This window comes from Zonotrichia leucophrys, chromosome 4 (genome assembly GCF_028769735.1).
Source record: "Zonotrichia leucophrys gambelii isolate GWCS_2022_RI chromosome 4, RI_Zleu_2.0, whole genome shotgun sequence".
In the NCBI taxonomy this organism is placed as follows: Eukaryota; Metazoa; Chordata; class Aves; order Passeriformes; family Passerellidae; genus Zonotrichia; species Zonotrichia leucophrys.
The window spans coordinates 65,418,966-65,431,290 of NC_088173.1; the positions used below are offsets into that span (position 1 = coordinate 65,418,966).

The 12,325-nt window shown below is 40.5% G+C and overlaps 1 protein-coding gene across 4 annotated transcripts in view; it reads right to left on the reverse strand.

Moving 5' to 3' along the window:
• The window catches only part of MAEA (macrophage erythroblast attacher, E3 ubiquitin ligase), a 47,270-nt gene that overhangs the window by 19,692 nt on the left and 15,253 nt on the right, over positions 1-12,325 (reverse strand). For all 4 annotated transcript variants that reach the window (XM_064711967.1, XM_064711968.1, XM_064711965.1 and 1 more), the window contains exons 2-3: positions 10,142-10,324; positions 5,919-6,122 (exon numbers count right to left, since the gene is read on the reverse strand). In XM_064711967.1, the coding sequence (XP_064568037.1) occupies positions 5,919-6,122; positions 10,142-10,249 (312 nt within the window). In that variant the 5' untranslated portion in view covers positions 10,250-10,324. The remainder of the gene's footprint in view (positions 1-5,918; positions 6,123-10,141; positions 10,325-12,325) is intronic.

Here is a 12,325-nt window from a genome sequence, read left to right on the forward strand (position 1 = left end):
CTGCTCCAGAGCCAAGCACAAAGAAGGGTTTCACCCACCTCCTTTCACTCAAGGACACAAAGTGCCTGAAGAGCCTCAGAGCTGGAGCAAGCACTGAGGTTGGTTATCAGCAATCTGTTTGCCCAATGCATCTCTGCTCCTGCCTCAGCAGTTTCTGTAGCTCAGCAAGCGGCTGCACCTTTCCCATCCCCATGTTATACCATGCTCAGTGCAGTAATAAATGACTACACCACAGTAGTGTGACACAGCCTCTGGAGCTTCAGATGCCTCATTGGGCAGAAAAAAAAGTGCCTCATTTTCTGTCCTAGCCTCTTCTAGCAGAGGAAAGGCACCATTCCTCTGCTAGAGGAGCACAAGCCCTGCAGCCTTTGTCCATGCAGGATCAGTCTGTCTTGGCAGCTACACACACTCTCTAACAAAACATCATCCTGCCATCTAATGCAGCAGTGAGAGCAAGTGTTAAATGTGAGGTAAGATTGATACTTTGAGGGAATGACTGACAGGAAGAAAGGACAGTAAGAAGAGGCCAACTAAACCCAAACCTCTTCTACTCCTGGGCAATCTCCAGGTGACATCATCATTCCCCACTTCAATAAAATTTCAATTCAAGAATTTTTCTTGCATCAGCAGCCTTCCAGAGTAAGTATTTTGTAATAAATTAGCTCAGTTATGATACACTACAGGTAACCCACTTAGTCTAAATAGACTGAAGAAAACCAAGATGTTCAACATCACAGCACAATTCATGTTGCTGGCTTTTGAAGTGTCAAATGATTCGTAATGAGGAAGTTTGTTATTCTGCTTCAATCTTGACTATTCCACATTTACATAATTCTAATTCCTCAAGATGCTTGAGACAAACTGCAGATGTAAGGCTGTGCAGGAATTGCAGCACTTTGAAATTCAGATGAACACACCCAGACATTCATTCTAGCAATCTACTCAGAGTTGCCATGCCTACACTGGGTACAGCCAAAACACATTTAAAGGAGATTCCAGGCAGCTCTCTACAGCCTGGTACTGCAGGTAACATCAAGCAGCACAAGGCAAATCCTGGCACCTTGACATCAGCTATGCCAGTTCAGGAGTTCCTTCACACAGAGTTTTCCTGGAACATCTCCTGGCTGGGAACAGCAAGCCACAGGTGAGGGACACAAATAGCTCCTGGCAAAAGGCACCTTTTACCATTCAGCCTGCATCTGGGAAGTCAGCATGACAGCAAAGTAAATAATACATTCAAGCATTATGATGAATATTATTTACCTATTTGAAATTGAATCGTTATGAATATAAATGTGTTCTGATTAATTACTTTAATACATACGTGTGTGTTTGCCTACAAGCCATTCTCAGGCTATGCATCTTAACAAGGAGGATTTCTAAAGGTACATTTGTATGATTGTTAAAAAATGTGTTTACTCAGCTTTTAACTTTTTGAGTTAAGACTGAATACTGCTCCTTTTTGTGATCTCAAATGTGCAGGTTATTTTCCATCTCCCATTTTCTGAGAGAGTTATCAAGCAGAAACAGTTTTTCAGGGGATGGATTCCTTCAAAAAGAGCAGCTTCAGGAAGATTTTGCCCTGGAGCAGACAGAAATCCTTCAGCAGTGTTCTACTGAGGTGTCAGCTGAAGGATCCATATCACAGTGCTGAGAACACTTTTCTAAAGCAAGGAAAGAACATTCAGCTTTGGGGTTGAAAATAGGAACACTGATATAGAATAGGAAAAAGAAGAGATCAGATATTTGGTCAAAAGCCATGAAGCTTGACTTTAAGAATTCAAGTTTCTCTTATACCACAGGACATCAAATAAGATTTCACAGCTTTCTGTAACAAAATTAAGAGAGTGGAACATGCTTGAATTTGTAGCAGGTATCTTTTCTAGTTGGGCTAATCCCCCCAAAAACAGCTTTACAGAAACTGAAGCTGCAATGATGCAGTAGAAAAGAATAACTGGACCAAACAAGAGGGAGGGAAAAACAGAAGATAATCAGTTTTCCAATGACTACTATTCCTTATTTAAACAAAATTAATTTTTTTAAAATAAATGTATTTACTACTTTGAAAGACAAACACTTTTAGAATGGCTTTTCAGTATGTGCCCTGTTTTGACATTCTCCAGTGAATAACCATTACCACAGATATAGAAATTCAGCTCAGGAAGGAAACCTTTGACAATAACTGGAGACCTGAACCCCACTTCAAGAAAATGACTCTTCTTGGGACTGTGCCAATTGTCAACACCTGAAGTGTCCAGAAGCCCTTCTGATACCAATCAGTGTTGACAATGGTCACATGTGCAGACCAAACTCCTCAAGGCAATGGAATACTCATTTCCCCCCACCCCTCAGCTCCCAAAAGCAAAAAGCACACTGTGGTACGAATGCAAAGGGCTAATTAAGTTTCTTGAGGGATGATATATGTACTTAATTACTGATCTAAGAAGGTTAATTGGCAGAATTTTAATTGATACATACAATCCCTGATTTAAAGTGAAATGAACAATTTTTAAGTCATTTAAGAGGTTTTTCAACCCAGGCATTCAACTGCCCACATTCCAGTGTCACTGCCCACCCTGCCCAGGGTGCAGTAACTCTTCTGTTTCTCAGTGGATTACAGGTTTTTGAATGATTTGCTCCCTGCCCCAACACACCAAGAATTAGGGTGAATTTATGCTATCTTTCACAGAAAAACCATTGCCACTTGTTCAGCTTTTGTACAGCTTGAGCAGTAAGGCAAGGAGATACAGCCTTTTGCTAAAATAAGCTAAGCAAAGATGGAAAGAGGATTTACAGCATATGATAAGGGAGACTGGAAGCTTCAGAATCTGGGTTGTTTTCAATCCTACAGGCAAAAATCACTACAGCTATACATAATTAAGCAAAGAATGTAAAGACACTTTACATGTTTATTTTTTTTCCCTAGCCTATTAAGGAAAGGGCTGGAAAAACAAATACAATTTTAAACCCCACCACCTCCAGAAACAGTACACTAAGTACCACATACACAGCTTAATTATAAAATTTATCTACAAACAGAAACCAACTTCCTACTGGAGCATCCCTCTTCCTAAACTAGATTTGCATATCAATTAATGGCGCAGAAATGAGACAGCAGTATAACAAAACATGAAATAACAAAGTTGAAGTCAACAGACAACGTTGCCAGCTAGCTGAAAATATGAATCTACAGATGAAAACAGGCATTTTTATATTGATGTGGTATTACAGTGCAATAATGACCTTATTTTGATTCTATTTATCTTAATAAGCCTATACTGATGAGTTTTATTCATATGCAGAAAAAAGCCCCCATAACATCTAGTTTGTATCTTCCACCCAAACTGTTTTTCACATCATTATGGAGCCAGAAGACATCAAGAAAAAAGTCCACAATAGAATCCCCTCTACCCCGTATTTACTTTGGCACAAACATTTCTGTCTTTCACTGTCAGCTTTTATTTTAATTTTACATTCTGGTTTACTTTCCCAAACAGCATTACTTTTCTTTAAAGACATATAACAAATACTTAATGTTCGGAATTTATTTCTTATATTGCCATAACTTTATGCTGTATAAATGCCTTATGCCCAGTTATTCCTTACTTGAGCAAGTTCTTAACTCTGATATTTAAAATTTCCCTGTAATTTTTTACATCCAGCACTGCTTTCCATTCTGTTTGCTTCCTAGTTTATAATCATGGTTTTTAAGCACTTATCTTCTATTACAAGACTTTACAGCCTATCATTGCTATGGAGGTAATTAATTTAGAAAATAGGCTAAAATTTGTCACAGACCATCAAAAACGACTAGAATTGTACACTATGGCACACAGGGTTAGGGTTAGGGCACACAGCCAATCTTTGCCAATAGCACACAAACATTGGGGTGATTCAATGGCCTCCCTTTGGTCACTGAGGCAGAATCCTTTCTGACCTGCTGTGCCCATGGAGCACCTGGGCAGCTCGGCAGGTGTCTCACATTCAGGAAAGGAACAAAAAGAAACAAAGCTGCTGTCTTACTAAACCAACAAAATCACAAATTCTGTGTAACAAACAAGTCCCAGAATCACACTCTGTAAAAGCTGTTCACACAGAAGATTGCCATACAGTCAGACCAAGTGCAAGGCAGGGAAACTGAGGGAAGCCTTATCTTCCTTAAGCCAAACCAAACCATAACACTGACTAAATGCATAATTTGAGTGAACTAGAACAAAAAAGGCCTCAGTGCATTCAACATGCAACTGTGTTCTGTGTTATTACTCTGATGTTATGCAAATTAAAGAGTTAGGCTTGCAGGCAGAAGGTAAATAATCTTATTTAAAACTTGCTTTTCAACACAAAATTTTCTATTCAACAAACAAAGAATGGAAAGCTTCAAGTATGATGTGTTCACCACAGGGTCTTGCAGTATGTCATGAAGACTTCCATGCTCATGGCCAAACCAAAGCTGACATTACTTAATCAGGCATAACAGAGCTTGCTAGGAAAGTGAAAATATTTCCATAGTGCTTTTTCAGCAGACCTAGTAGGTGCAGTAGCATGATGATTCAGCAGAGATGAGCTCCTGCTCAAAGCAGAGGGAACATCCAGGAGCAGTGGGAGAGCTGCTGAGCAGCCAGGCTGCAGCTATCCCAGCTGCAGTTATCCCAATCCTTGGGGATTTCTGACTCACACGCACGGGCTGCTTCACCAGTGAGGCACAACAGCCCCTTCAGTTCATGTTTTTCAGCACTATTTCCTATTAATACTTTGTAACCCACTTCCCCTCTCACTTCTATTCAGCCTCTACATGCTATTTCCTATTTGGCATTTACTGAAATTGCTGCTGGCTGAACAGGATCAGACAGTAAAGCAGCCAAGGAAAAAGAGACACATGACAAACAGGTCCCTGTTATACAACAAAGAACAAGTACATATGCTATAATTTGACATCAGTAAAAAATATATTTTTTCCCCAACAAAATGAGACAGATGTGTTCAACTATTCCACCTAAGAAAGGCAAAGTACATAATTCATGTAAGAGAATTCAACTTTCAGCATCTTTATAAGAGTAAGATTTTAACTAGAAGAGTTGCATACCTTCTAGAATCAGGCATATCAAAACAAGAGTCAAGGATCACTCAGGATCAAATAGCAAAGGCTACCTAAAATCTGCAAAACATGATTTCTCTAGACAAAAAGCAAATTCTTGAAAAATCAGTTTTCATGTCCTCCTGGCTGTCACAGGACCACAATCAGGATTCACTGGTCTGCATAAAATAGCTGCACCAAAGGACACAAACTGCAAACACTTCATAACCCACTGTGAGCCCAAGCAAAACCAACTAGCTCACCACTGAGAAGGAAAGCAACAGTCACAAAATGGTGATTCATGCAAACCAGCAAAATGTTCTTAGGATCATGCAAGATAGAACTGCTACTAAAAAACCCAAACTGTATCAAAATTTCTTTTCCCAAGTAAAAGCCAGCCTTCCTCTCAGTGCATTAAACAATAGGATGATACAATAGAACAGTTGTTCCTGCAATCAGCAAATGCTGTTCTGCTCAGTCTGGACACCTACACGGATCAGCTGGGCCTAGACAGATGGGAAGCTCCACCACCTGCTTCATCAGCAGCCTAAAGGCCTCTAACAAGAAATTTTGTATGACATTTGAGAATTAATCTGAGTTTTAACAGAGACAGGTGTTTCTCTAAAAGCATTTAATTTGTGACTAAAAATGATGCCTTCAATTTTGACTTATTTAATGCATTAAAACACAATTTAGGAAGGAGAACAAACCCAAGCTTAAAACGCTAAGAGATAAACATTGGGCAGGAAGGCACACCAATACATAACAATAACTGCTCTGAGGTTGAGCAGCCTGTTCTCATTTGCCAGCTTGCTCTCTCCTGCACTGTCAGCCAGTTCCTCACCTCGATGCCGCTCTGCCTGGCCAGTTTGACAGCTGTGTTGTAGTAGCCACAGCGCAGCAGATGCTCCACCATCATGCGGTCCATGCGCTTCTTCTTCCACATGTTGGCGGCGGCGGGCTGGTCACTGCTGTGCTCCTTCAGGTGCTCGATCCTGCGCTTGCACAGCTTGGCGCTCTCATCTTCGGCCTGGATGGACTCCACGGCCTGCAAAGCAAAAGCCAACACTGAGGGCTGCGTGCCTTCCATCTCCTTTGAAAGCAAAACACAGCCATTGTTTGTAAGCACTCTTTATACGTTACACAGCTACTCCCAGTAGTGTCTCTGTTGTTTAGAGACATTGCCTATGGCAGTGCGGAAGCTTCTGCATGGCTGGTCCAGTTCTGAGATATTCTTCCACACAAGTCAGTTTTGATCTATTTGACACTATGAATATATACATTTTTCTGCTTAATTTGCAGTTTATCCGAAACCAGAAATGTATCAACTATGGCAGCAACTGCTGTAATAGCCTGCAAAGAGCTTTGTGAAGGTTTGGAGTAATCTGATCCAAACAGTTGAAAAGCAGAATTCCCACCTCTAACCCAAGCATGGCTTCTTCCTCCAGCAGCTGTCCTGCTGGATTAGTTCTACTCAGGAGTGATGCAGAGTAAACCCACATTACTTCTAATACACTGGAGCCATTTTCATTAGTCATGCAATAATGGAAATTATACAAATGGTTGGCCTCTTTGCACCTGTAATTCAAGGATCTGAAAGCAGTTTTTCAAAATCATCAGTTTTCTTGAACTGGTATTATTTTATATATAACTCTGCCACTGCAGGAACGTGCATCCCTTGTTAAGGAGCTTTACTTAGGAAAATACATTTGTCCAGAGAAAACAGATTGATGATTTTAAACCAACATATTGGCATACCCAGCAAAAAAACCACCCACCAATCCCTCAAGGTATTGCCACAATATTTTTAATTCAAACCAAAACACTCAGCTCAGTTGCTTTCCTTCACCCTTAGAGCCATCATTCCAAGCCAGCTGACTCAGTACACAGCATGGGACAACTGTGGGCCAGGTCAGGCTACAGAACTTGAATGTGCCTGCTAAGGTAAAGGCAAACCAGCAGAGGATGGTTAGTACCTCTCCCATCTGCAACACACCACTGGTGATGCAACTGCACCTTAGGCTGCCCTGTGGTGGCTTTCAACCTGCTGGCTTGTGCTGCAATGAGTGCAAGGCAGAGGCAGAACCTGGCAGGCTTTTGGCAGCCCACTCTGCACTCCATGCTGACACACAGACCTTTCCAGAACTCCAACTGCAGTATCATACATCACACAGCTCCAGCCCTGGAAGCACAGGCTGGCTCTAATTGCATTTACCATGCCTACCCATAGACTTCTTCTAGAAGATCAGAAGAAGAAGGATCAGCTTCTAGGATCAGCATTTGAAAAGCAAAGTTAAATGAGAGAAAACTTGCAAGGAAAGCTCACTGAGCTTATTCCCCTCTTTCCCCCAGTTAAGCCTGACTCTGATCTGGCCACTGATACCAAATTCAAGTATCTGAAACACTAGTCACCATACAAGAATCTCTTAACATCCATGTAAACATCTGTAGCATAAGTTACTTTTATTACTGAAGTTGGGGTTACTTGTGCTGCTGACTCTTTATTTTGTAACAGTTCGGTGACAAGTATTTTGTTTGAGTTATAAACTGAGTCTCTTCCTATGCAGCAGGCAAATACTAACTCAAGACAAAACACACTTTCACTTATTAGATATCTGCAGTATTATCAGATGTGAAGGCAACCTTGAGAAATATTCTGAATACAAGTAAGAACTCAAGGCAGCCAGGCACAAAGGTCAGACCCCTTCTGCTTCCAAAGGGCTCTTCTTATATGGCTTCGTATCTGGACTTACACAGCTCTTGCTGGTTTTTTTTTGATCCTTCTAGTATGTTCAGAAAGGCTGCAGATTCTTTTCAAAACCCTCTGAAGCAAGTCTATCTGGACGTGCCCTGCTGGATGTTAACAGAACTTGAGGGAACAAGCATATTAAACAGGATACAAAAGGGAGAACACAAAGGCCTAGGTTTCCCCAGGATCATTTTCAGAACCTAAGAAACCTGCTGTGTTTTAAAGCTCTCTTTCAAGAGTGAGTAAGGTGTTAAATAAAGGAACCATCCAATTCTATTATGGCCATCTCAGCAGCTCATGAGATCCTTGTCTAAACACAGGAGGCAACAGAGATCCCACATGGGTCCAAAGGCTCTAAAGAAAACAATAATTTTGCTCGGGGCAGAGATTACAGAGAAGACAGTTGGGAGTTGAGGGTTTGGAGCAGAAACAAGACCTTTGTATTTCATAGGACTTTTACTGTTAAATAATTTTTTTTGGCCTTTTGTTCTTTCTGAGCAGCTGTAAGATTCTCCAGAGTCTTTCAGGCAACCAAAAACAAATGAGCAATTAATCTAGAATGGAGCTTTGCACCCAAACCACTCAGCAATGCCTTCAGACACACCCCCACAGTCAGCAAAGCTTTAACAAGTAAATAACTTTTACTCCTCCACATCATTGCTACACACCTACCAGCAACATACAACACCTCTGTCAGAAATAGCTCCTATTTTTCTGTAAGTAACAGAGAAGTGAGGAAAACATATCCTTTAATACCTCTTTAAATCTCACAAGCCAAGGATGAAAAGAGCAATTAATTTATCAAGCCTTCTGCAGAACAGCTTTTCAACACCTAAGTTGTTCAAGCAGAAAACCCCAAATCAACACATATGACAGCGTTATTTTCATGTTGCAAACCTCCAAGGTATTTTGATGCTTCACACAGTACTGTCACAAGATTTATATCTGTTGGTTATTTCATTTAAGTTTCAATGAAATGACTCTGCTTTTATGTTCCATCTATTTATTTTTGGAGAAGCACTGCTCTCAAGTCAGGCGACAGAGCTATTTCCATTTTTCTGCAAGACTTGTTTCAAGTAAGTGTTCTGATGACTCGAGGGATGAGTAATATTCCCATCCAAAATAAGGATGGCTTACACTTTTTTCCTGAGAACATATACATCTTTTTCTAAGAAAGATGTGGTAAAAGCATGAAAGGCTGGTTGTATTTTGTTCGAGCTTTATAGCTAGAAGTAGGCTATCCTGCCAAATTTTGTTTAAAAGGCTCTTAATATTCCCTAGGAATCTTTCAAATTGCAAGTTGAGTGTTTATAATAAAAATTCAAGTAACAATCCAGGACAAACTTGCACTTTCTTCTGCAGAGAAGTCTCAACACTGCATACAACTATTCCTGCACTGGGAGTTTCCCATTTTTCAGCTTCACCTTCTACCTGTTTTGGTATTCCAGTGATCAATTTATTCAATTACACAAACCTTTCCATTAGACAAGCAGGAATTGTACAAATCAATTCATTTTGCTACTATTTCTTTTCTGTTAGTAAAGAAAGTCCTTTCCAGGACTACAAATATCTATTAATTTTACCTCTCAACAGAAGTTTGTTTTGTTATACTTAGACAAGGACCACCAAATTGTGTTTCTGAAGCACAGAGAAGCAAAGTTTCACTTTTAAGATTCAGTAATGCCTGGTGTTGGATTCCATAAAGTTAGAGGGTTTTTAGGAAATGGTTAAAAAAGTACAGGCCTCAGACTGAAGTTTTGTTAGCATCGCAAATACAGCAGAAAAGTTTCCCAAGCAGCAGAGAATAGGTGACAAATAACAACAGGCCTCTGCAGAATTGGCTTATGGATGGCAACAAGGTTATTTAATGTATATCTTTAGAAGATTAGCATGAATAGAGCTCTGTTCTTTGTCTCTTATGAACCAGTCTTTGTTTTAACTACCATTAGGTGTGTTTTATAAGATTAGATAGAATGCTTGTCAATATGTGTTGTTCTATATATGATTAGCAGCAATCTAAACTGAGATAGTCTTATGTCATTCTGTAATACTCCACCTCCTTGGCATTCCCTGTGGATCAGCGAGCTGTTAACATCCTGTCTCCATTGTCTAACAATGTTCTGAGAATGATGTGCTGAAAATAATGAAAAAAGCTCTTCACTGGTCTGGTTTGTCCAGTGTTGTCCATATCTGGACGGAACTGCCGCGGCAAGTGGGTTCCTTTTTTAAAACGTGGGTTCCTGACACCATTGAACATCTATACCCTTACCTGGGGCCCTGAAAGGCAAACAGCAGAGCACGGAAGGCTCAGCACCCACCTTGCGTTTGAGAACGCTGAGCTTCTCAACAACCCCATCCAGCAGACTGACAACAGAGTCCACAGCGGGACAGCTGCTGAGCGTCTTCTCCAGCTCGGCCACCACCATGCTGACGTGGCTGGTCTCGCGGTCGATGTTCTTCTGGGCAGCCCGGAATCGTTTGTTCAGGGTTTCATACGGCACCTGAAGCACAAACAGCCATCAGCATTCTGTATTGAACAGGTCAGCTCCTCCAGAGCTTACAAAGACTGATGATTTCATCTGCTGCAGCCCAAAGAGCACCTTGGCTCCAGGGGACTAGAGGTCATTGACTGAACTGCAGTTCCCATACTAAAACCCTTGTTTAAGTTCTCTCAGCAAGGAGCTCACACTTCAAAGATTATGAAAAAACAACAGGAAAAATGCTGCAGTTTCTTGTCTGATACCAGGTTCCCTTATCCTGCTTCGAGTGTAGGAAGCACTGATGGAAATAATCCAGGGACAACAAAATATGAAGACAAATCTGTACCTACAAAAGGAAAGCTACAAGTTAAACCACAACTGAGAGATCACTCTTCAGACCCTGACTTTCTAATTTTACATTTCTTCTCTTCACTAATTCATAAAAAAGAGAAAGTTACCTTTGAGAGAAAGCATGTATAATGCACACTGGCTACTGAAAAATTTATACACAGTACACCAACAGTCATTCAGGAAATCCAACAAGTCTCCTACATACCTCTACCCATGAAAGACTACTTTTTAGGAAGTGATACTAAAAAGTAGTATATACTCTGTACCTACAAGGGCTATGAGGAATGCCAAGAGAAACCCCATGTAAATTTTCTTTAAGAGATAAAAGCCTAAAATGTATGACTAAACTGGTTAATCTCCTCTAGTGCTCCATTGCTGAGTTAAGAGATTTGCCAGTCTTGGAGGTCTCCTGTCCTACCCGTCCCACACCTTTGTGGAACAGCTGAATGAAAGCTGCTGCTGATGGCCATCAGGGACACATGGATGGAAGCACTCAGCCTGGGGAATGATTTGGGGAAAGCTCACAGAAGTGTTAAACTGCTTCCACTACAGTGGCAGCAAAAGCAATTTACACAGGAAGTTCTATTACTTCACAGAAACAGGAATTTTTAACGACATTCCAGTGCTATACACTTAATTCAGCCATATCTTTAATCTTTTAAAAGTCCATGAGAAGTTCTTTCAGGTAGTTATGATAATCGTGATTGCTTTTCCATTAATCAAAGGCATAATTTAGATAGCAATCAGATTATCTATGTTAAAGGTAAAACAGGAAGCACAAATCAGGGCTCTGTTTGGTACATATCACGTATATGTTTGATTACAAATCTTTCAAGCATATAACTTCTAATCAATTATATCAAGGGCTCAGTTTTCCTCTTTCTAATTATCTGCATGCAAGGAAATATCCCCAGGGGCCAGGGCCCTTTTGGCTCCATCAGCAGAGAGGTTCCTACAGCAGCACTGAATTCCCCAGCAGAGAACAGCTTGGTTCAGAGGGAGGAGGATCAGCCAAAGCATTTCCTTTCCAAGACTTTGCATTGCCTACTAAAGGTTGTGCTTCTTTGTGGTAGTAATAAAAGACACGGATAATCCTGATAAGATATGAAAGGGCTCCTCCTGTAAAGACTGAGATGATCTATTTCATGGTTCCTGGTATCCCAAACTAAACCTAAACAAGTGACAGGACAAGACCACCACAGAAGGCACTGAGCCAAAACAATTCTTTTCCTTACACATTTTGCCCTAAAATCCCAGCAGTACACCCACCCAAGCTCCAGCCACATAAACCATGACAAATTATAGGCTTCAACACCTACTTAGCTGCCTATGTAACAACATTCCATCTCCAACCCTCTTTTCTTTTTTCCATTTACACAAAAAATATGAAATATTTTAAAGATGAACAGATAAAATGAATGTTCTAGGAGGCCATTATTTTGACATGTCATGTTTTTGAACATGGACACTTATTTCCAACTCTAAGACCTGATGCCAGACAGCATTAAGATAACGTCTTCCCTACATTTTGCCCCACTGCATCTTTCTTACTGTTCACCAAAACATATTTCTGCAAGTATTTTGCTTATCAGCTTTCCACGCCACACTGAAAATCTGCATCAATAAAGACTTTCATCAGCTACTATTAATTTGAGGTACCTTTTTTAGTAC